The following is a 23971-nucleotide window of genomic DNA, read 5'->3' on the forward strand; positions in this document are numbered from 1 at the left end:
AATACGCTATGCTGGATAGATCACAGATATAATGTGGCTGAGGGTGATGGGAGTGATAACCCTCTTTAATACGCTATGCTGGATAGATCATAGATATAATATGGCTGAAGGTGATGGGAGTGATAACCCCCTTTAATACGCTATGCTGGATAGATCACAGATATAATATGGCTGAAGGTGATTGGGAGTGATAACCCCCTTTAATACGCTATGCTGGATAGATCACAGATATAATGTGGCTGGGGGTGATGGGAGTGATAACCCTCTTTAATACGCTATGCTGGATAGATCACAGATATAATGTGGCTGGGGGTGATGGGAGTGATAACCCTCTTTAATACGCTATGCTGGATAGATCACAGATATAATGTGGCTGGGGTGATGGGAGTGATAACCCTCTTTAATACGCTATGCTGGATAGATCACAGATATGTGGCTGGGGGTGATGGGAGTGATAACCCTCTTTAATACGCTATGCTGGATAGATCACAGATATAATGTGGCTGGGGGTGATGGGAGTGATGACCCTCTTTAATACACTATGCTGGATAGATCATAGATATAATGTGGCTGGGGGTGATGGGAGTGATGACCCTCTTTAATACGCTATGCTGGATAGATCACAGATATAATGTGGCTGGGAGTGATGGGAGTGATAACCCCCTTTAATACGCTATGCTGGATAGATCACAGATATAATGTGGCTGGGGTGATGGGAGTGATAACCCCCTTTAATACGCTATGCTGGATAGATCATCGATATAATATGGCTGGGGGTGATGGGAGTGATACCCCTCTTTAATACGCTATGCTGGATAGATCATAGATATAATGTGGCTGGGGGTGATGGGAGTGATAACCCTTTTAATAAGCTATGCTGGATAGATCACAGATATGTGGCTGGGGGTGATGGGAGTGATAACCCTCTTTAATACGCTATGCTGGATAGATCACAGATATAATGTGGCTGAGGGTGATGGGAGTGATAACCCCCTTTAATACGCTATGCTGGATAGATCACAGATATAATATGGCTGAAGGTGATGGGAGTGATAACCCCCTTTAATACGCTATGCTGGATAGATCACAGATATAATGTGGCTGGGGGTGATGGGAGTGATAACCCCCTTTAATACGCTATGCTGGATAGATCACAGATATAATGTGGCTGGGGGTGATGGGAGTGATAACCCTCTTTAATACGCTATGCTGGATAGATCACAGATATAATGTGGCTGGGGTGATGGGAGTGATAACCCTCTTTAATACGCTATGCTGGATAGATCACAGATATGTGGCTGGGGGTGATGGGAGTGATAACCCTCTTTAATACGCTATGCTGGATAGATCACAGATATAATGTGGCTGGGGGTGATGGGAGTGATGACCCTCTTTAATACGCTATGCTGGATAGATCATAGATATAATGTGGCTGGGGTGATGGGAGTGATGACCCTCTTTAATACGCTATGCTGGATAGATCACAGATATAATGTGGCTGGGAGTGATGGGAGTGATAACCCCCTTTAATACGCTATGCTGGATAGATCACAGATATAATGTGGCTGGGGTGATGGGAGTGATAACCCCCTTTAATACGCTATGCTGGATAGATCATCGATATAATATGGCTGGGGGTGATGGGAGTGATACCCCTCTTTAATACGCTATGCCGGATAGATCATAGATATAATGTGGCTGGGGGTGATGGGAGTGATAACCCTTTTAATAAGCTATGCTGGATAGATCACAGATATGTGGCTGGGGGTGATGGGAGTGATAACCCTCTTTAATACGCTATGCTGGATAGATCACAGATATAATATGGCTGGGGGTGATGGGAGTGATAACCCCCTTTAATACGCTATGCTGGATAGATCACAGATATAATGTGGCTGAGGGTGATGGGAGTGATAACCCTCTTTAATACGCTATGCTGGATAGATCACAGATATAATGTGGCTGGGGGTGATGGGAGTGATGACCCCCTTTAATACGCTATGCTGGATAGATCACAGATATAATATGGCTGAAGGTGATGGGAGTGATAACCCCCTTTAATACGCTATGCTGGATAGATCACAGATATAATGTGGCTGGGGGTGATGGGAGTGATAACCCTCTTTAATACGCTATGCTGGATAGATCACAGATATAATGTGGCTGGGGGTGATGGGAGTGATAACCCTCTTTAATACGCTATGCTGGATAGATCACAGATATAATGTGGCTGGGGGTGATGGGAGTGATAACCCTCTTTAATACGCTATGCTGGATAGATCACAGATATAATGTGGCTGGGGTGATGGGAGTGATAACCCTCTTTAATACGCTATGCTGGATAGATCACAGATATGTGGCTGGGGGTGATGGGAGTGATAACCCTCTTTAATACGCTATGCTGGATAGATCACAGATATAATGTGGCTGGGGGTGATGGGAGTGATGACCCTCTTTAATACGCTATGCTGGATAGATCACAGATATAATGTGGCTGGGAGTGATGGGAGTGATAACCCCCTTTAATACGCTATGCTGGATAGATCACAGATATAATGTGGCTGGGGTGATGGGAGTGATAACCCTCTTTAATACGCTATGCTGGATAGATCACAGATATAATGTGGCTGGGGTGATGGGAGTGATAACCCTCTTTAATACGCTGTGCTGGATCGATCACAGATATAATGTGGCTGGGGGTGATGGGAGTGATAACCCTCTTTAATACGCTATGCTGGATAGATCATAGATATAATGTGGCTGGGGGTGATGGGAGTGATAACCCCCTTTAATACGCTATGCTGGATAGATCACAGATATAATGTGGCTGGGAGTGATGGGAGTGATAACCCTCTTTAATACGCTATGCTGGATAGATCACAGATATAATGTGGCTGGGGGTGATGGGAGTGATAACCCTCTTTAATACGCTATGCTGGATAGATCACAGATATAATGTGGCTGGGAGTGATGGGAGTGATAACCCTCTTTAATACGCTATGCTGGATAGATCACAGATATAATGTGGCTGAGGGTGATGGGAGTGATAACCCCCTTTAATACGCTATGCTGGATAGATCACAGATATAATGTGGCTGGGAGTGATGGGAGTGATAACCCTCTTTAATACGCTATGCTGGATAGATCATAGATATAATGTGGCTGGGGGTGATGGGAGTGATAACCCCCTTTAATACGCTATGCTGGATAGATCATAGATATAATGTGGCTGGGGGTGATGGGAGTGATAACCCCCTTTAATACGCTATGCTGGATAGATCACAGATATAATGTGGCTGGGGGTGATGGGAGTGATAACCCCCTTTAATACGCTATGCTGGATAGATCATAGATATAATGTGGCTGGGGATGATGGGAGTGATAACCCTCTTTAATACGCTATGCTGGATAGATCACAGATATAATGTGGCTGGGGGTGATGGGAGTGATAACCCCCTTTAATACGCTATGCTGGATAGATCATAGATATAATGTGGCTGGGAGTGATGGGAGTCATAACCCTCTTTAATACGCTATGCTGGATAGATCACAGATAGAATGTGGCTGGGGGTGATGGGAGTGATAACCCTCTTTAATACGCTATGCTGGATAGATCACAGATAGAATGTGGCTGGGGGTGATGGGAGTGATAACCCTCTTTAATACGCTATGCTGGATAGATCACAGATAGAATGTGGCTGGGGGTGATGGGAGTGATAACCCCCTTTAATACACTGTGCTGGATCGATCACAGATATAATGTGGCTGGGGGTGATGGGAGTGATAACCCTCTTTAATACGCTATGCTGGATAGATCATAGATATAATGTGGCTGGGGGTGATGGGAGTGATAACCCTCTTTAATATGCTATGCTGGATAGATCACAGATATAATGTGGCTGGGGGTGATGGGAGTGATAACCCCCTTTATATCTATGATCTATCCAGCATAGCTTATTAATGTGGCTGGGAGTGATGTGAATTAATGGAATTTAAAACAATGAATTTCGGGGAGAATTAAAAGATTTGAAGAACATTTCGGAGGGTTCTAGCAGCTCGCCAGTAAGAGAATCATTGGGTCAGGAGAAAAGTCAGATAAATACTCTGCTATTATCCTCACTGTACAGAAACTGCAGCATCCACACAGATTAAATACAGAGTGAAAATAGCACAATGTACAAAGGTTAATATTTCACAACATATCGTCCACATTGAGCTCACAGAGCTGGGGGTAAAAGGATACCACTGCCTGGGCAGTTAGTACTAAGTTAACAGATATTGCTATTTGCGGTTGGTAGATATTGCTCTCTGTGGGTTAGGGTAGTTGGTATTGGGTTGGGAGATATGGCTCTCTGTGGGTTGGGGCAGTTAGTATTGGGTTGGGAGATATGGCTCTCTGTGGGTTGGGGCAGTTAGTATTGGGTTGGGAGATATGGCTCTCTGTAGGTTGGGGCAGTTGGTACTGGGTTGGGAGATATGGCTGTCTTTGGGGTTGGGGCAGTTAGTATTAGGTTGGTAGATATGGCTCTCTGTGGGTTGGGGCAGTTGGTATTGGGTTGGGAGATATGGCTCTCTGTGGGTTAGGGTAGTTGGTATTGGGTTGGGAGATTTGGCTCTCTGTGGGTTGGGGTAGTTGGTATTGGGTTGGGAGATATGGCTCTCTGTGGGTTAGGGTAGTTGGTATTGGGTTGGGAGATTTGGCTCTCTGTGGGTTGGGGTAGTTGGTATTGGGTTGGGAGATATGGCTCTCTGTGGGTTGGGGCAGTTGGTATTGGGAGATATGGCTCTCTGTGGGTTGGGGTAGTTGGTATTGGGTTGGGAGAAATGGCTCTCTGTGGGTTGGGGCAGTTGGTATTGGGTTGGGAGATATGGCTCTCTGTGGGTTGGGGCAGTTGGTATTGGGTTGGGAGATATGGCTCTCTGTGGGTTGGGGTAGTTGGTATTGGGTTGGGAGGTTTGGCTCTCTGTGGGTTGGGGTAGTTACTATTGGGTTGGGAGATATGGCTCTCTGTAGGTTGGGGCAGTTGGTACTGGGTTGGGAGATATGGCTGTCTGTGGGTTGGGGTAGTTAGTATTAGGTTGGTAGATATGGCTCTCTGTGGGTTGGGGCAGTTGGTATTGGGTTGGGAGATATGGCTCTCTGTGGGTTGGGGCAGTTAGTATTAGGTTGGTAGATATGGCTCTCTGTGGGTTGGGGCAGTTGGTATTGGGTTGGGAGATATGGCTCTCTGTGGGTTGGGGCAGTTGGTATTGGGTTGGGAGATATGGCTCTCTGTGGGTTGGGGCAGTTAGTATTAGGTTGGTAGATATGGCTCTCTGTGGGTTGGGGTAGTTGGTATTGGGTTGGTAGATATGGCTCTCTGTGGGTTGGGGCAGTTGGTATTGGGTTGGGAGATATGGCTCTCTGTGGGTTAGGGTAGTTGGTATTGGGTTGGGAGATTTGGCTCTCTGTGGGTTGGGGTAGTTGGTATTGGGTTGGGAGATATGGCTCTCTGTGGGTTGGGGCAGTTGGTATTGGGAGATATGGCTCTCTGTGGGTTGGGGTAGTTGGTATTGGGTTGGGAGATATGGCTCTCTGTGGGTTGGGGCAGTTGGTATTGGGAGATATGGCTCTCTGTAGGTTGGGGCAGTTGGTATTGGGTTGGTAGATATGGCTCTCTGTAGGTTGGGGCAGTTGGTATTGGGTTGGGAGATATGGCTCTCTGTGGGTTGGGGCAGTTAGTATTGGGTTGGGAGATATGGCTCTCTGTAGGTTGGGGCAGTTGGTACTGGGTTGGGAGATATGGCTGTCTGTGGGTTGGGGTAGTTAGTATTAGGTTGGTAGATATGGCTCTCTGTGGGTTGGGGCAGTTGGTATTGGGTTGGGAGATATGGCTCTCTGTGGGTTGGGGCAGTTAGTATTATTTTGGTAGATATGGCTCTCTGTGGGTTGGGGCAGTTGGTATTGGGTTGGGAGATATGGCTCTCTGTGGGTTAGGGTAGTTGGTATTGGGTTGGGAGATTTGGCTCTCTGTGGGTTGGGGTAGTTGGTATTGGGTTGGGAGATTTGGCTCTCTGTGGGTTGGGGTAGTTGGTATTGGGTTGGGAGATATGGCTCTCTGTGGGTTGGGGCAGTTGGTATTGGGAGATATGGCTCTCTGTGGGTTGGGGTAGTTGGTATTGGGTTGGGAGAAATGGCTCTCTGTGGGTTGGGGCAGTTGGTATTGGGTTGGGAGATATGGCTCTCTGTGGGTTGGGGCAGTTGGTATTGGGTTGGGAGATATGGCTCTCTGTGGGTTGGGGTAGTTGGTATTGGGTTGGGAGGTTTGGCTCTCTGTGGGTTGGGGTAGTTACTATTGGGTTGGGAGATATGGCTCTCTGTAGGTTGGGGCAGTTGGTACTGGGTTGGGAGATATGGCTGTCTGTGGGTTGGGGTAGTTAGTATTAGGTTGGTAGATATGGCTCTCTGTGGGTTGGGGCAGTTGGTATTGGGTTGGGAGATATGGCTCTCTGTGGGTTGGGGCAGTTAGTATTAGGTTGGTAGATATGGCTCTCTGTGGGTTGGGGCAGTTGGTATTGGGTTGGGAGATATGGCTCTCTGTGGGTTAGGGTAGTTGGTATTGGGTTGGGAGATTTGGCTCTCTGTGGGTTGGGGTAGTTGGTATTGGGTTGGGAGATTTGGCTCTCTGTGGGTTGGGGTAGTTGGTATTGGGTTGGGAGATATGGCTCTCTGTGGGTTGGGGCAGTTGGTATTGGGAGATATGGCTCTCTGTGGGTTGGGGTAGTTGGTATTGGGTTGGGAGAAATGGCTCTCTGTGGGTTGGGGCAGTTGGTATTGGGTTGGGAGATATGGCTCTCTGTGGGTTGGGGCAGTTGGTATTGGGTTGGGAGATATGGCTCTCTGTGGGTTGGGGCAGTTGGTATTGGGTTGGGAGGTTTGGCTCTCTGTGGGTTGGGGTAGTTGGTATTGGGTTGGGAGATATGGCTCTCTGTGGGTTGGGGCAGTTGGTATTGGGTTGGGAGATATGGCTCTCTGGGTTGGGGCAGTTGGTACTTCTTTGGGAGATATGGCTCTCTGTGGGTTGGAGTAGTTGGTATTGGGTTGGGAGATTTGGCTCTCTGCAGGTTGGGGTAGTTGGTATTGGGTTGGGAGATATGGCTCTCTGTGGGTTGGGGCAGTTGGTATTGGGTTGGGAGATTTGGCTCTCTGTGGGTTGGGGTAGTTGGTATTGGGTTGGGAGATATGGCTCTGTGGGTTGGGGTAGTTGGTATTGGGTTGGGAGATTTGGCTCTCTGCGGGTTGGGGCAGTTGGTGGATATGGCTGTCTCTAGGTTGGGGCTGTCGGTATTAGGTTGGTAGATATGGCTCTCTGTGGGTTAGGGTAGTTGGTATTGGGTTGGGAGATATGGCTCTCTGCGGGTTGGGGCAGTTGGTGGATATGGCTGTCTCTAGGTTGGGGCAGTCGGTATTAGGTTGGTAGATATGGCTTTTTGTGGGTTGGGGCAGTTGGTATTGGGTTGTGAGATATGCCTCTCTGTGGGTTTGGGCAGTTGGTATTGGGTTGGTAAATATATATCTCTGTGGGTTGGGGTAGTTGGTATTGGGTTGGGAGATATGGCTCTCTGCGGGTTGGGGCAGTTGGTATTGGGTTGGGGTAGTTGGTATTGGGTTGGTAAATATGGCTCTCTGTGGGTTGGGGTAGTTGGTATTGGGTTGGTAGATATGGCTCTCTGTGGGTTGGGGTAGTTGATATTGGGTTGGGGTAGTTGGTATTGGGTTGGTAGATATGTCTCTCTGTGGGTTGGGGCAGTTGGTATTGGGTTGGTAGATATGGCTCTCTGTCAGTTGGGGCAGTTGGTATTGGGTTGGTAGATATGGCTCTCTGTGGGTTAGGGTAGTTGGTATTGGGTTGGGAGATATGGCTCTCTGTGGGTTGGGGTAGTTGGTATTGGGTTGGGAGATATGGCTCTCTGTGGGTTGGGGCAGTTGGTATTGGGTTGGGAGATATGGCTCTCTGTGGGTTGGGGCAGTTAGTATTGGGTTGGGAGATATGGCTCTCTGTGGGTTAGGGTAGTTGGTATTGGGTTGGGAGATATGGCTCTCTGTGGGTTGGGGTAGTTGGTATTGGGTTGGGAGATATGGCTCTCTGTGGGTTGGGGCAGTTGGTATTGGGTTGGGAGATATGGCTCTCTGTGGGTTGGGGCAGTTGGTCGATATGGCTCTTCGTGGGTTGGGAGAAATGGCTGGGATGGTATAAATGTTGGGGGACAGTTTGGTACTGGGACGTAAGTGGTGCGAGCTATAGTATATTCTTACTCACTAATAGAGCTCCAGTCTAGTACAGCAGTAACATTAGACACCATATGATGATTATATTTTAATATTATTTTAAGAAACAACACAATATTACATTCACAATGTTGTCTCTGTGCGACCAGTAACAGACATATTTATAATACACGGCAAGAAACACATTCAAATAATAATAAATTCTATAAAACAGTCAGCCTCTCAAATACTGTCATTATGCCCAGACTGACAGATGGTATCACTGTGCCCATATAGACAGACAGTATAACTGTGCCCAGACTGACAGATGGTATAACTGTGCCCATACAGATGGTATCACTGTGCCCAGACAGACAGATTGTATCACTGTGCCCATATAGACAGACAGTATAACTGTGCCCAGACTGACAGATGGTATAACTGTGCCCATACAGATGGTATCACTGTGCCCATACAGACAGATTGTATCACTGTGCCCATACAGACAGGTTGTATTACTGTGCCCATAAAGACAGATGGTATAACTGTGCCCATACAGATGGTATCACTGTGCCCAGACAGACAGGTTGTATCACTGTGCCCAGACAGACAGATTGTATCACTGTGCCCATACAGACAGGTTGTATTACTGTGCCCATAAACACAGATAGTATCAATGTGCCCATACAGACAGATGGTATCCCTGTGCCCAGGTAACTGCTTGTGTCACTGTGCCCAGACAGACAGACCGTATCCCTGTGCCCAGGTAACTGTTTGTGTCACTGTGCCCAGACAGACAGACAGTATCCCTGTGCCCAGGTAACTGTTTGTGTCACTGTGCCCAGACAGACAGACAGTATCCCTGTGCCCAGGTAACTGTTTGTGTCACTGTGCCCAGACAGACAGACAGTATCCCTGTGCCCAGGTAACTGTTTGTGTCACTGTGCCCAGACAGACAGACAGTATCCCTGTGCCCAGGTAGCAGGTGGAATTATTAGATCACTCTGCCAGTGACGGGGTTATTTTGCATACATCACAGTTGATCACAGGATACATTAGATCACCATCTTCCTATGGAGAGTACCAATATTCATTTCCTTGTTGTGTACAGGGCCACTCAATATGTTGGTGCTATCTAAATGAATAGCGCTGCTATCAGTAATAGGGTTCTAATTAAATCTGAAAATACACAATGTTCCCGGCCAGCCTGGACTTGCTCTAATTCTCAATCTGATTAGAAGGTTTTCAGAATTAATCTGCCATGCTTGTATTAACCATTTAATGTCACAAAACTCGCACCAAACCCCGACAGCCTCCAACAGGTGCGTTCTTCTCAACCGAGACCTGAACACCCCTAAAGTGGAATGAGGTACCCCAAAAATACATACATCACAGTATATGTTACTTCATTGCCAAGGTTTACATGGACTGACTTTTAAAGGACAACTGTCACCTCAAAAATATTGAAGTATGTAATGTATAAATGAGAAAGCTCTCCTCCCTACCTTTGGTAAAAAACAGGATCCGCCCTTCAGCCACATGCATACACCGTGGGTCGGACAGGGACTGAATGTGACAGTCAGTCTCTGTGGTTTAACCGGCTTCACTCCCAGCACAGAAACAGGGAGACCACAGAGACAGACAGCATTAATCACTACAAACACACGAATGCCGGGGACTCATATATAAATCGGACTGGAGAGGATGTCCATCAGAATAAATCAGACCTTATCAGATCTCTCTCCCCTTATCTTGTGCCTTCCTTAACGCACATCTTCAACTGCTCTCTGTCTTCTGGCATTGTCCCTGCTGACCTTAAACATGCCACTGTAGAACCCATCTTAAAAAAAACATCTCTTGACCCATTATCCCACTCGATCGTCCCATATCCCTGCTCCCTTTTTCCTCAAAGCTTCTGGAAAGACTTGTCTTTACCCGTGTGTCTCACTTCCTTAATTCCAACTCTCTCCTTCACCCTCTTCAATCTGGCTTCCGCCCTCTCCACTCTACTGAGACTGTGCTTATCAAAGTTACTAACGACCTAATCGCAGCTAAGTCCAAAGGCCACTACTCCATAGTAATACTTCTTGACCTCTCTGCTGCCTTTGACACCGTTGATCATGCTCTCCTTCTTCAAACTCTTCAATCGCTTGGTCTCTGTGACTCTGTCCTCTCGTGGTTTTCCTCTTATCTCTCCCAACGCTCATTCAGTGTCTCCTTTTCTAATGATACCTCCTCCCCTCGTCCTGTCTCGGTTGGAGTCCCCCAAGGCTCCGTCCTTGGTCCCCTTCTATTTTCTCTTTATACTGCCTCTCTTGGCAAACTCATTACCTCTTTTGGATTCCACTACCACCTGTACGCTGATGACACCCAAATATATCTCTCCTCCCCTGATCTCTCCCCTGCCGTCCTGCAACGTGTCACCTCTTGCCTTTCTTCCATCTCTGACTGGATGTCCTCCTGCTTTCTGAAACTCAATCTCTCTAAAACTGAGCTCCTTGTCTTTCCTCCTCCTAATACTGATCCTCCTCTCTCGCTCTCCCTTCAGATTGGTGGTACCCATATCAGCCCATCCTTACGAGCACGTTGTCTTGGTGAATGATCTTAGAACATATGAAGTATGATGGAACTGTCTGCATAACCTACTTATGTGATCCCATAACCCCCTCACAAGGGCACATTGATCATTTCAATTTCAATCAGGAACAGGGGCAATTTATAGGGATCTGTTTAGCCCTCTCACTGTTGAGCGAATACTAGACTTTATCAGCAATATTTTTGGGAATATATCAACTGCATTGATTTGTCGACAATATTGCTAAAAATAGGCTCAGCTAATGAAATCCCTTTTGCAATGTTAAAGGGACACTATAGTACCCTGAGGGTGCCCATCCCGCAGCGCTGAAGGGGTTAAAACCCCTTTAGCTACTCACCCTTTTCCCCCGCCGGGCTCCCTTACCTCTCCTCTCCCGCCGACATCACCAGCGCCAAATTTTTCAATGCTTTCCTATGGACGCTCTGCGTGATTGAGGCATAATATGCCTCAATTATTGCCGATGCGCCTCTAGTGGCTGTCCGGCTTAACCCCAGATGTAAACATAGCATTTTCAGAGAAACTGCTATGTTTACATGAGGCAGGGTTAACCCTAGATGGACCTGACACCCAGACCACTTCATTGAGCTAGAGTGGTCTGGGTGACTATAGTGTCCCTTCAAGCATAGAGCTGATTCTCTAATATACTTCCTAAATGGTTAAATTGGTTATCAAGTCTCCCATCATATTTTATCTTCTCCCCTGTTTTAACTCCCCCCATCCCCCAATCCATTCTCCCTCCCAGCGCCACATATCAATGGCTTCCATTCTGTATATTTATATTTTACCGTATCCCCCCCTGAATCCATTCTCCCTCCCAGCGATACATATTAATGGCTTCCATTCTGTATATTTATATTGTACCGTATCCCCTGAATCCATTCTCCCTCCCAGTGATACATATTAATGGCTTCCATTCTGTATATTTATATTGTACCGTATCCCCTGAATCCATTCTCCCTCCCAGCTATACATATTAATGGCTTCCATTCTGTATATTTATATTTTACCGTATCCCCTGAATCCATTCTCCCTCCCAGCGATACATATTAATGGCCTCCATTCTGTATATTTATATTTTACCGTATCCCCTGAATCCATTCTCCCTCCCAGTGATACATATTAATGGCCTCCATTCTGTATATTTATATTTTACCGTATCCCCCCCTGAATCCATTCTCCCTCCCAGCGATACATATTAATGGCTTCCATTCTGTATATTTATATTTTACCGTATCCCTCTGAATCCATTCTCCCTCCCAGCGATACATATTAATGGCTTCCATTCTGTATATTTATATTTTACCGTATCCCCTGAATCCATTCTCCCTCCCAGCGATACATATTAATGGCTTCCATTCTGTATATTTATATTTTACCGTATCCCCTGAATCCATTCTCCCTCCCAGCGATACATATTAATGGCTTCCATTCTGTATATTTATATTTTACCGTATCCCCCCTGAATCCCTTCTCCCTCCCAGCGATACATATTAATGGCTTCCATTCTGTATATTTATATTTTACCGTATCCCCTGAATCCATTCTCCCTCCCAGCGATACATATTAATGGCCTCCATTCTGTATATTTATATTTTACCGTATCCCCCTGAATCCATTCTCCCTCCCAGCGATACATATTAATGGCTTCCATTCTGTATATTTATATTGTACCGTATCCCCCTGAATCCATTCTCCCTCCCAGCGATACATATTAATGGCTTCCATTCTGTATATTTATATTTTACCGTATCCCCTGAATCCATTCTCCCTCCCAGCGATACATATTAATGGCTTCCATTCTGTATATTTATATTGTACCGTATCCCCCTGAATCCATTCTCCCTCCCAGCGATACATATTAATGGCTTCCATTCTGTATATTTATATTTTACCGTATCCCCCTGAATCCATTCTCCCTCCCAGCGATACATATTAATGGCTTCCATTCTGTATATTTATATTTTACCGTATCCCCCTGAATCCATTCTCCCTCCCAGCGATACATATTAATGGCTTCCATTCTGTATATTTATATTTTACCGTATCCCCTGAATCCATTCTCCCTCCCAGCGATACATATTAATGGCTTCCATTCTGTATATTTATATTTTACCGTATCCCTCTGAATCCATTCTCCCTCCCAGCGATACATATTAATGGCTTCCATTCTGTATATTTATATTTTACCGTATCCCTCTGAATCCATTCTCCCTCCCAGCGATACATATTAATGGCTTCCATTCTGTATATTTATATTTTACCGTATCCCCCAACCCATTCTCCCTCCCAGCGATACATATTAATGGCTTCCATTCTGTATATTTATATTTTACCGTATCCCCTGAATCCATTCTCCCTCCCAGCGATACATATTAATGGCTTCCATTCTGTATATTTATATTTTACCGTATCCCTCTGAATCCATTCTCCCTCCCAGCGATACATATTAATGGCTTCCATTCTGTATATTTATATTTTACCGTATCCCCTGAATCCATTCTCCCTCCCAGCGATACATATTAATGGCTTCCATTCTGTATATTTATATTTTACCGTATCCCCTGAATCCATTCTCCCTCCCAGCGATACATATTAATGGCTTCCATTCTGTATATTTATATTTTACCGTATCCCCCCTGAATCCCTTCTCCCTCCCAGCGATACATATTAATGGCTTCCATTCTGTATATTTATATTTTACCGTATCCCCTGAATCCATTCTCCCTCCCAGCGATACATATTAATGGCCTCCATTCTGTATATTTATATTTTACCGTATCCCCCTGAATCCATTCTCCCTCCCAGCGATACATATTAATGGCTTCCATTCTGTATATTTATATTGTACCGTATCCCCCTGAATCCATTCTCCCTCCCAGCGATACATATTAATGGCTTCCATTCTGTATATTTATATTTTACCGTATCCCCTGAATCCATTCTCCCTCCCAGCGATACATATTAATGGCTTCCATTCTGTATATTTATATTGTACCGTATCCCCCTGAATCCATTCTCCCTCCCAGCGATACATATTAATGGCTTCCATTCTGTATATTTATATTTTACCGTATCCCCCTGAATCCATTCTCCCTCCCAGCGATACATATTAATGGCTTCCATTCTGTATATTTATATTTTACCGTATCCCCCTGAATCCATTCTCCCTCCCAGCGATACATATTAATGGCTTCCATTCTGTATATTTATATTTTACCGTATCCCCTGAATCCATTCTCCCTCCCAGCGATACATATTAATGGCTTCCATTCTGTATATTTATATTTTACCGTATCCCTCTGAATCCATTCTCCCTCCCAGCGATACATATTAATGGCTTCCATTCTGTATATTTATATTTTACCGTATCCCTCTGAATCCATTCTCCCTCCCAGCGATACATATTAATGGCTTCCATTCTGTATATTTATATTTTACCGTATCCCTCTGAATCCATTCTCCCTCCCAGCGATACATATTAATGGCTTCCATTCTGTATATTTATATTTTACCGTATCCCTCTGAATCCATTCTCCCTCCCAGCGATACATATTAATGGCTTCCATTCTGTATATTTATATTTTACCGTATCCCCTGAATCCATTCTCCCTCCCAGCGATACATATTAATGGCTTCCATTCTGTATATTTATATTTTACCGTATCCCCTGAATCCATTCTCCCTCCCAGCGATACATATTAATGGCTTCCATTCTGTATATTTATATTTTACCGTATCCCTCTGAATCCATTCTCCCTCCCAGCGATACATATTAATGGCTTCCATTCTGTATATTTATATTTTACCGTATCCCTCTGAATCCATTCTCCCTCCCAGCGATACATATTAATGGCTTCCATTCTGTATATTTATATTTTACCGTATCCCTCTGAATCCATTCTCCCTCCCAGCGATACATATTAATGGCTTCCATTCTGTATATTTATATTTTACCGTATCCCTCTGAATCCATTCTCCCTCCCAGCGATACATATTAATGGCTTCCATTCTGTATATTTATATTTTACCGTATCCCCTGAATCCATTCTCCCTCCCAGCGATACATATTAATGGCTTCCATTCTGTATATTTATATTGTACCGTATCCCCTGAATCCATTCTCCCTCCCAGCGATACATATTAATGGCTTCCATTCTGTATATTTATATTTTACCGTATCCCCCCCTGAATCCATTCTCCCTCCCAGCGATACATATTAATGGCTTCCATTCTGTATATTTATATTGTACTGTATCCCCTGAATCCATTCTCCCTCCCAGCGATACATATCAATGGCTTCCGTTCTGTATATTTATATTTTACCGTATCCCCCCTGAATCCATTCTCCCTCCCAGCGATACATATTAATGGCTTCCATTCTGTATATTTATATTGTACTGTATCCCCTGAATCCATTCTCCCTCCCAGCGATACATATTAATGGCTTCCATTCTGTATATTTATATTTTACCGTATCCCTCTGAATCCATTCTCCCTCCCAGCGATACATATTAATGGCTTCCATTCTGTATATTTATATTGTACTGTATCCCCTGAATCCATTCTCCCTCCCAGCGATACATATCAATGGCTTCCGTTCTGTATATTTATATTTTACCGTATCCCCTGAATCCATTCTCCCTCCCAGCGATACATATTAATGGCTTCCATTCTGTATATTTATATTTTACCGTATCCCCCCTGAATCCCTTCTCCCTCCCAGCGATACATATTAATGGCTTCCATTCTGTATATTTATATTTTACCGTATCCCTCTGAATCCATTCTCCCTCCCAGCGATACATATTAATGGCTTCCATTCTGTATATTTATATTTTACCGTATCCCCCCTGAATCCATTCTCCCTCCCAGCGATACATATTAATGGCTTCCATTCTGTATATTTATATTGTACTGTATCCCCTGAATCCATTCTCCCTCCCAGCGATACATATTAATGGCTTCCATTCTGTATATTTATATTGTACTGTATCCCCTGAATCCATTCTCCCTCCCAGCGATACATATCAATGGCTTCCGTTCTGTATATTTATATTTTACCGTATCCCCCCTGAATCCATTCTCCCTCCCAGCGATACATATTAATGGCTTCCATTCTGTATATTTATATTGTACTGTATCCCCTGAATCCATTCTCCCTCCCAGCGATACATATTAATGGCTTCCATTCTGTATATTTATATTGTACTGTATCCCCTGAATCCATTCTCCCTCCCAGCGATACATATCAATGGCTTCCGTTCTGTATATTTATATTTTACCATATCCCCCTGAATCCATTCTCCCTCCCAGCGCCACATATTAATGGCTTCCATTCTGTATATTTATATTTTACCGTATCCCCCCTGAATCCATTCTCCCTCCCAGCGATACATATTAATGGCTTCCATTCTGTATATTTATATTGTACTGTATCCCCTGAATCCATTCTCCCTCCCAGCGATACATATTAATGGCTTCCATTCTGTATATTTATATTGTACCGTATCCCTCTGAATCCATTCTCCCTCCCAGCGATACATATTAATGGCTTCCATTCTGTATATTTATATTGTACTGTATCCCCTGAATCCATTCTCCCTCCCAGCGATACATATCAATGGCTTCCGTTCTGTATATTTATATTTTACCGTATCCCCCCTGAATCCATTCTCCCTCCCAGCGATACATATTAATGGCTTCCATTCTGTATATTTATATTGTACTGTATCCCCTGAATCCATTCTCCCTCCCAGCGATACATATTAATGGCTTCCATTCTGTATATTTATATTTTACCGTATCCCCCCTGAATCCATTCTCCCTCCCAGCGATACATATTAATGGCTTCCATTCTGTATATTTATATTGTACCGTATCCCCCTGAATCCATTCTCCCTCCCAGCGATACATATTAATGGCTTCCATTCTGTATATTTATATTGTACTGTATCCCCTGAATCCATTCTCCCTCCCAGCGATACATATTAATGGCTTCCATTCTGTATATTTATATTTTACCGTATCCCCCCCTGAATCCATTCTCCCTCCCAGCGATACATATTAATGGCTTCCATTCTGTATATTTATATTTTACCGTATCCCCTGAATCCATTCTCCCTCCCAGCGATACATATTAATGGCTTCCATTCTGTATATTTATATTTTACCGTATCCCCTGAATCCATTCTCCCTCCCAGCTATACATATTAATGGCTTCCATTCTGTATATTTATATTTTACCGTATCCCCTGAATCCATTCTCCCTCCCAGCGATACATATTAATGGCTTCCATTCTGTATATTTATATTTTACCGTATCCCCCCTGAATCCATTCTCCCTCCCAGCGATACGTATTAATGGCTTCCATTCTGTATATTTATATTTTACCGTATCCCCCCTGAATCCATTCTCCCTCCCAGCGATACATATTAATGGCTTCCATTCTGTATATTTATATTTTACCGTATCCCCCCTGAATCCCTTCTCCCTCCCAGCGATACATATTAATGGCTTCCATTCTGTATATTTATATTTTACCGTATCCCCTGAATCCATTCTCCCTCCCAGCGATACATATTAATGGCTTCCATTCTGTATATTTATATTTTACCGTATCCCCCCTGAATCCATTCTCCCTCCCAGCGATACATATTAATGGCTTCCATTCTGTATATTTATATTTTACCGTATCCCCCTGAATCCATTCTCCCTCCCAGCGATACATATTAATGGCTTCCATTCTGTATATTTATATATTACCGTATCCCTCTGAATCCATTCTCCCTCCCAGCGATACATATTAATGGCTTCCATTCTGTATATTTATATTTTACCGTATCCCCTGAATCCATTCTCCCTCCCAGCGATACATATTAATGGCTTCCATTCTGTATATTTATATTTTACCGTATCCCCCCCTGAATCCATTCTCCCTCCCAGCGATACATATTAATGGCTTCCATTCTGTATATTTATATTTTACCGTATCCCCTGAATCCATTCTCCCTCCCAGCGATACATATTAATGGCTTCCATTCTGTATATTTATATTTTACCGTATCCCCCCTGAATCCATTCTCCCTCCCAGCGATACATATTAATGGCTTCCATTCTGTATATTTATATTTTACCGTATCCCCCCTGAATCCATTCTCCCTCCCAGCGATACATATTAATGGCTTCCATTCTGTATATTTATATTTTACCGTATCCCCCTGAATCCATTCTCCCTCCCAGCGATACATATTAATGGCTTCCATTCTGTATATTTATATTTTACCGTATCCCCTGAATCCATTCTCCCTCCCAGCGATACATATTAATGGCTTCCATTCTGTATATTTATATTTTACCGTATCCCCCCTGAATCCCTTCTCCCTCCCAGCGATACATATTAATGGCTTCCATTCTGTATATTTATATTTTACCGTATCCCCTGAATCCATTCTCCCTCCCAGCGATACATATTAATGGCCTCCATTCTGTATATTTATATTTTACCGTATCCCCTGAATCCATTCTCCCTCCCAGCGATACATATTAATGGCTTCCATTCTGTATATTTATATTTTACCGTATCCCCTGAATCCATTCTCCCTCCCAGCGACAGGGCCGGCCTTAGGGGTGTGCGAGCTGTGCGGCCGCACAGGGCGCCATGGCAACAGGGGCGCCGGGCGGCCGACACAGCTCGCAGTCGCTCTGTCACTGGCCGGCCCGAGATTGTGAGAACTGAGCCGCGCCCGCGGTCAGTTTCCGGAGCGTGGAGGAGGAGCTGGGGGCGCAGATGCACAGGCGCAGGGTCCAAGTGCTGCGCCTTCACAAAGAGCCGCGGAAGGATCCGCTCAATGTGTGAGGGCGGCGCGGCGGCCGGTGCTCTGCAGACAGGGAGAGGGGGGGAGCAGGCGAGCAGCAGCCTTCAAAGTAAGTACCGCTGTTCTTATTTATTTATTTCTTATTTATTTATTTTTATTAAATGGGGGCAGGGTCTAATTAAGGGGGGCAGGGGTCTAGGTAAGGGTGACCCTGGGTATAATTAAGGGGGCAGGGGACTGGATATGGGTGACCCTGGATCTAATTAAGGGGGGCAGGGGACTAGGAAAGGGTGACCCTGCGTCTAATTAAGGGGGGCATGGGACTTGGACTGGATATGGGTGACCCTGGGTCTAATTAAGGGGGGCAGGGGACTGGGACTGGATATGGGTCACCCTGGGTCTAATTAAGGGGGGCAGGGGACTAGGTAAGGGTGACCCTGGGTCTAATTAAGGGGGGCATGGGACTGGGACTGGATATGGGTGACCCTGGGTCTAATTAAGGGGGGCAGGGGACTGGGAATGGATATGGGTGACCCTGGGTCTAATTAAGGGGGGCAGGGGACTAGGTAAGTGTGACCCTGGGTCTAATTAAGGGGGGCATGGGACTGGGACTGGCTATTGGTGACACTGGGTCTAAATAAGGGGGGGCAGGGGACTGGGACTGGCTATGGGTGACACTGGGTCTAATTAAGGGGGGCAGGGGAATGGGACTGGCTATGGGTAACACTGGGTCTAATTAAGGGGGGCAGGGGACTGCGACTGGCTATGGGTGACAATGGGTCTAATTAAGGGGGGCAGGGGACTGGGACTGGCTATGGGTGACACTGGGTCTAATTAAGGGGGGCAGGGGACTGGGACTGGCTATGGGTGACACTGGGTCTAATTAAGGGGGGCAGGGGACTGGGACTGGCTATGGGTGACACTGGGTCTAATTAAGGGGGGCAGGGGAATGGGACTGGCTATGGGTAACAATGGGTCTAATTAAGGGGGGCAGGGGACTGCGACTTGCTATGGGTAACACTGGGTCTAATTAAGGGGGGCAGGGGACTGGGACTGGCTATGGGTGACACTGGGTCTAATTAAGGGGGGCAGGGGACTGGGACTGGATATGGGTGACCCTGGGTCTAATTAAGGGGGGCAGGGGACTAGGTAAGGGTGGGGGTGGCGGGGCGCCACAAAATTAGCTCGCACAGGGCGCCTGAACACCTAAGGCCGGCCCTGCCCAGCGATACATATTAATGGCTTCCATTCTGTATATTTATATTTTACCGTATCCCCCCTGAATCCATTCTCCCTCCCAGCGATACATATTAATGGCTTCCATTCTGTATATTTATATTTTACCGTATCCCCTGAATCCATTCTCCCTCCCAGCGATACATATTAATGGCTTCCATTCTGTATATTTATATTTTACCGTATCCCCTGAATCCATTCTCCCTCCCAGCGATACATATTAATGGCTTCCATTCTGTATATTTATATTTTACCGTATCCCCTGAATCCATTCTCCCTCCCAGCGATACATATTAATGGCTTCCATTCTGTATATTTATATTTTACCGTATCCCCCTGAATCCATTCTCCCTCCCAGCGATACATATTAATGGCTTCCATTCTGTATATTTATATTTTACCGTATCCCCCTGAATCCATTCTCCCTCCCAGCGATATATATTAATGGCTTCCATTCTGTATATTTATATTTTACCGTATCCCCTGAATCCATTCTCCCTCCCAGCGATACATATTAATGGCTTCCATTCTGTATATTTATATTTTACCGTATCCCCCCTGAATCCATTCTCCCTCCCAGCGATACATATTAATGGCTTCCATTCTGTATATTTATATTTTACCGTATCCCCCCCTGAATCCATTCTCCCTCCCAGCGATACATATTAATGGCTTCCATTCTGTATATTTATATTTTACCGTATCCCCTGAATCCATTCTCCCTCCCAGTGATACATATTAATGGCTTCCATTCTGTATATTTATATTTTACCGTATCCCCTGAATCCATTCTCCCTCCCAGCGATACATATTAATGGCTTCCATTCTGTATATTTATATTTTACCGTATCCCCCCCTGAATCCATTCTCCCTCCCAGCGATACATATTAATGGCCTCCATTCTGTATATTTATATTTTACCGTATCCCTCTGAATCCATTCTCCCTCCCAGCGATACATATTAATGGCTTCCATTCTGTATATTTATATTTTACCGTATCCCCTGAATCCATTCTCCCTCCCAGCGATACATATTAATGGCTTCCATTCTGTATATTTATATTTTACCGTATCCCCTGAATCCATTCTCCCTCCCAGCGATACATATTAATGGCTTCCATTCTGTATATTTATATTTTACCGTATCCCCCCCTGAATCCATTCTCCCTCCCAGCGATACATATTAATGGCTTCCATTCTGTATATTTATATTTTACCGTATCCCCTGAATCCATTCTCCCTCCCAGCGATACATATTAATGGCTTCCATTCTGTATATTTATATTTTACCGTATCCCCTGAATCCATTCTCCCTCCCAGTGATACATATTAATGGCTTCCATTCTGTATATTTATATTTTACCGTATCCCCCCCTGAATCCATTCTCCCTCCCAGCGATACATATTAATGGCTTCCATTCTGTATATTTATATTTTACCGTATCCCCTGAATCCATTCTCCCTCCCAGCGATACATATTAATGGCTTCCATTCTGTATATTTATATTTTACCGTATCCCCTGAATCCATTCTCCCTCCCAGCGATACATATTAATGGCTTCCATTCTGTATATTTATATTTTACCGTATCCCCTGAATCCATTCTCCCTCCCAGTGATACATATTAATGGCTTCCATTCTGTATATTTATATTTTACCGTATCCCCTGAATCCATTCTCCCTCCCAGTGATACATATTAATGGCTTCCATTCTGTATATTTATATTTTACCGTATCCCTCTGAATCCATTCTCCCTCCCAGCGATACATATTAATGGCTTCCATTCTGTATATTTATATTTTACCGTATCCCCTGAATCCATTCTCCCTCCCAGCGATACATATTAATGGCTTCCATTCTGTATATTTATATTTTACCGTATCCCCTGAATCCATTCTCCCTCCCAGCGATACATATTAATGGCTTCCATTCTGTATATTTATATTATACTTTAAAATACTGTATAATGCACTCCATTCTCCCTCCCAGCGATACAGTCTGATGAGATTTCACGCGCAGTCACATGATACTTGATCGCTGGAGGGAGGATTTGCGGTGACTGCTGCGGCTGACCAGCATGACTTGGGTTAACATGGTTGTGCCGTTGCTCACAGTTGAGTTTTTATGTTGCCTCAGCCAGAAATATTTGCTGAGATGCCATCTTCGCCACTTACGCTGGATCTCAAACTGAACCTGGGCAAACAGAGACATTGCCAGTTACATTTGCTACACTCTGCCTGAATGTGTGAAAGACGGGGTTAATAACTTAAAATGCAGTTATATATTACCAAATAGCAATAGATGAAAATTATGTAAAAAGTCCAACCGGATCAAGTCCACAATGTTTAGTCTCCACTATTCTTGTTTCTAGTATAGTTGGACTTCACTCTATAGGTACATACAAAAAAAGCAGAGATAAAAAACAATGGTGCAGTTTTTATCTACATTTTATAACTTTTGTGAATGTCCACTCACATTTAGAAGAGCTTCAAATTAGCTCAGATCTTAATAGCATGCAATATAATGAGTAGATATGTATCTTTGGTAAGTGACATGCAGTAGTGACTAATAGTGCACAAATTGTATGTTTCTCAAAAAAACCCAAGTGTAATACTGTAAATGTGTTAAAAAAGAATGAAGGAGCTTTCAACATGAGCTCAATGTATTGGGGAAAATGGTAACATAATCCCCACCTATGGATATCTTTAGATTCTGTGATCTTTAGTATTGATAGTACATGTAATGGATAATAGTGCTCTCCATATGAATAGAAAGTGCCAGGAATATTAAAAGAAACATACTCACAATTTTTGAGCAGTGTGGTCTGCTCAGCTTTTTCTATCAGAGAGAGAGAGAGATGGAAGCAACCCTGTCAAAGACAAGTTTAATAGGCATTGGAGAAGACTGATTGCCAGCCTCCTGCCATGTGACTATGGCCCCTGGGATGTATTGCCCTTTAAGAAACTTATTTGGGCTTATTGCATTTTGAAACACTTTTTCTGCCCCTTTGAATACATGGGAAGGTGTGCCCCTCCCCCATTTCCTGTCTGTTGTTCTCCAGCAGGGCGTTGTCCCAGGGACACTGCCAGACCAGTTAGAACTTGCTGTTTTGCCCCTCCTCTGTCTCTCATCAGCCCTTGCTATGGTTTAACCCCAACGCAATTTGACTGTGTTTGTGGGAGCTGAGCGCTGTTCGGATATAGTGAGCGCTCAGAACCAAGCTATCTGTTCAGTATGATAGGAGTTGTGTATTTTTGCTGTTATGAATCGAGATATTTTCTGTACCTGGAGATAGTTGGCTTACCACACCCAGTTAAACCAATTATCTCCATGATAGAGGACTCTGTGGAACTGGTTTGGGCTGGAAAAGCCATGCTTCAGTTGGTCACAAAGGACTTTCGACCTAACTTTTGAACCACTGGACCAATTTGTATGATTTTGACATATGTTTGTATTTGGAGTATGCGGATTCTGAAATGTGAATGTGATGTATACTTTTAAAGTTATGAATATTGTGTAAAATTGTGTATTTTCCTGCCTGTGATAATTACGTTAGCCCATTGTGTTCAGTAATGCTATCACAGGCAGAGGGGAGGATTTTGTGTGTAATTGCTGGGAGTGTCTGAGTGTATTGTAGGTATTGATTGGTTGTTCTGTAAAACCCTGTGGGCAGTACTATGTGTGTAAAATGTGCATAAAAGCAGAGTGTTTCATTAAAAGTTCAGTTCTACTTCACCCTCAATTTGGAGTGCCGTCTCTTATTGGGGGAATCTGCTACAAGTGATTGCTATGCTTGTAATAGTCCCTTCCTAAATCACTGCTAAGCTCTTATAAGAGCTTGTTCCTGCCTTGCTCTCTGGAGGAGTCTACGGTGGTTGTGGTGTCTGCTGCAGTGCTTGGAGTCCTCAGGAAGCGCTAGGAGCATCCGTCAGCGGAGGTACCCAGTCGGGGTGCCAGGTGATCAGTTACACTCAGTTCCTGGCACTTTACAAGAATTCTTCTATTGGCAGTGACCTTCTAATCCTCGGTGGGGATCATAGCACCAACATTGAGAAATTTGAACAGACCATGCTGC

The 23971-nt window shown here is 44.4% G+C and overlaps 2 protein-coding genes across 4 annotated transcripts in view; one reads left to right on the plus strand and one right to left on the minus strand.

Annotated features, from left to right (window-relative positions):
- The window catches only part of STEAP3 (STEAP3 metalloreductase), a 215547-nt gene that overhangs the window by 160112 nt on the left and 31464 nt on the right, over nt 1-23971 (plus strand). The gene's annotated exons all lie outside the window — the stretch shown is intronic.
- The window catches only part of SCTR (secretin receptor), a 52590-nt gene continuing 50345 nt past the window's right edge, over nt 21727-23971 (minus strand). Inside the window, exon 13 of the mRNA XM_063429147.1 lies at nt 21727-22089. Coding sequence (XP_063285217.1) covers nt 21916-22089 — 174 coding nt within the window. The 3' untranslated portion in view covers nt 21727-21915. The remainder of the gene's footprint in view (nt 22090-23971) is intronic.

Source organism: Pelobates fuscus, chromosome 8 (genome assembly GCF_036172605.1).
Source record: "Pelobates fuscus isolate aPelFus1 chromosome 8, aPelFus1.pri, whole genome shotgun sequence".
NCBI classification, from domain to species: domain Eukaryota; kingdom Metazoa; phylum Chordata; class Amphibia; order Anura; family Pelobatidae; genus Pelobates; species Pelobates fuscus.